The sequence below is a fragment of the Plasmodium vivax genome, genomic scaffold (genome assembly GCF_000002415.2).
Source record: "Plasmodium vivax scf_5222 genomic scaffold, whole genome shotgun sequence".
NCBI classification, from domain to species: Eukaryota; Apicomplexa; class Aconoidasida; order Haemosporida; family Plasmodiidae; genus Plasmodium; species Plasmodium vivax.
In genome coordinates, this window is record NW_001851233.1 from 1 (window position 1) to 2,650 (window position 2,650).

Here is a 2,650-nt window from a genome sequence, read left to right on the forward strand (position 1 = left end):
AATTCCATATGAATAACAAATATAAAATACCATAATTAATTTTACATTACATTTATGTATGTACTTATATGTTATGTCATTATATCTATCAAATATATATTTATTATGGAAATACAATTAACTTAACACACAAAAAATATTATTTATAATAATATGTAACTATATATATAGAAATAAAACAATACAAAATATTGCATCTTAAAATAATTTTCACATTTATATAATAATATATCTTCTTATTACATTTAATGTATTTGATTTAAGGGTAATTTATGTAAATTTATATAATAAATTCTAATAAGCCTCTATCACTTTTTATATATTAATGAGGAAAATACTAATCTTTTTATATAAATTTTAATTGTGTATATTTCTTTTTTTTTTATTTTATTCTTTTATATTATTTTAAAAGAATTGATATTAGATTCTTCATTATTTTGATATTTATAACAAAATAAAACGTATTATTTTTTAATAATTTATAATATCTATCTATATAATAGAAATATTTTATGTTAGGATAAAATGGAGAAATGTATTTAATCATATAATAGATAAAATGTTCCTAATTATTCATATAATATGACTATGTATTAATGAATTTAGAAAAATATATATTTTTTTTATGACATTTATTTTTTATAATATTAGCGTATAATATTTTCTATTTATATAAATTTCTTTTACATAAATATTATTTTTGTTCATGTAAAAATTTTTCAATATTCATTGAAATACTTATCCCTGTAAATTATATTAAGGATAATCTAACAAAGTGTGCGTTTAATTATTACATATTATAGATAATTATGAATACACAGTACATAATGTAATATTTAAATGATTATAATAATATATATTAAAATATATTTAACACTAGAGAATATATTAAGGTATAATAATATAAAAAAGTTAATTATTATAATACAAATTCTTGATTATATCAATATTTCCGATGATTTATTCTTACCATTGCGAACCATAAAAACTTCTTAACAAGATAATTACGTTAATTTTTAATTTATTACATCCTTATTTATATTCATAAGAATTGAATGTGATAGATGATTATATACATATATTTGGTTTTTAATAATAGTTATATTATATATGGTACCACCACATTAACTGAAATACAATTCATATAAATTTTATAAATATTAAATTTTAAGGAACTATAGATCATATAGTATAAAAGATATATACATTTCATAATAATATTTTATTGAATAATAAATTATATATTAACTAGCTTTTATGCTATATTCAACTGCATGATATAGAACACTATGGCAAGTGCACAATCAAATCCAGAGGTATTTTACATTATTAATTGAGAATAGATATAATAATTTATCATTTAATTGTCATACTCGCCTTTTAAAAGAATATGTTCTTTGTCATAATATTTTCCTTTAATCTTAATATATATTGTATTTTATATTTTTTCCTTAGTACCTTAATTATTATGATTATATAAATTTTAAAGATAAATTTAACCCAACTTGGGTAACAACTTTTAACAAAGAAAAATTTGAAAATATCCTTAATAATACTCTTGAAAATGATGTAAGAAGTAAGTATTATGATGTTTTAAAAGAAATATTTAGACATATATATAACTATAATGTTTTTACGAGATTTGGTGCCACAAAACCTTGTATATATGTTAGCTATATTTTACATAAAGTAGTCAAAAATAAAAAAGGCATGCAATATAATGAAGATACATTTAATACTACCAAAAAATTTGTTGAGAAATTTAAAAAAGAGGAAAGTTATAGTAATGAAGGTTGTGAATCTAAAATGGTTTACATAGATTCTAACACATATGAAAAAATGAAATATTTATATGATTTGTATGATAACTACTATGAATATACCAATAAAAATTATTGGGCAGATTATGCAGACAAATGTAAAACCATTGGACTTGCGATGCATTATCATAATAAGATTATAGATGATTATCAGTCAGATGACGATTTAGTTAAAAAATCATTAGATATGAAACTTTTAATAGAAAAATTAGAATTACAGCCTTCTCATGAATGTAATTATAAAATAAGAGAATTGAAAAAATCAAATCTAGAATTAGAAAGAGAAAGAGAAAAAGAAAAATTAAAAGTTCATACAACAGGTGAAGGACAAAAACTACCGTTAAGACCACAAGATGCATTTTCTTCACAGGTAACCGCATTAGAAAATGAAGTTCTAAATGCTAAAGAAAGTGAATCTGGACATCCAGAACAACAAAAACATGTAGAAGAACCATTACCTGCAAGAGAATTAAGTACGCATGACAGATTAATAGATTCTAATAGATCTAATGTTAATCAACAACCTGGACATCATCAACAATCTGAACTCAATCATGAATCTGAACGTTACCAAACATTTGATTATAATCAAGTATCACAAACTTATAATTCACGAGGAAATTCATTTAATTCTCCAAGAGAGGTTTCATTCATATCACTAGGAGATAACCAGCAACTATCAAAAGATGTACAGACACTTGGACCTGAAGAAAAAGGCTTTTTTAGTAATGTATCCGATACTATTACTGGATTTATAAGAGAAGTTGAACCAGCACCAGTTCTTGGTGTATCTGGTGGGATGGGTGTTTTATTTTTACTTTTTAAGGTAT

General features: G+C 21.5%; 1 protein-coding gene across 1 annotated transcript, besides 1 other annotated feature; it reads left to right on the top strand.

Moving 5' to 3' along the window:
- Nucleotides 1-822: 822 nt before the first annotated feature.
- Nucleotides 823-930: a microsatellite.
- A 359-nt stretch (nucleotides 931-1,289) lies between these two features.
- PVX_056190 (variable surface protein Vir6-related) lies at nucleotides 1,290-2,650 on the top strand (the record flags this gene model as incomplete). Its single annotated transcript, XM_001612391.1, has 2 exons — nucleotides 1,290-1,316; nucleotides 1,456-2,650. Coding segments are annotated over 2 exons (1,222 nt in total), but the record flags the coding sequence as incomplete, so codon positions are not given.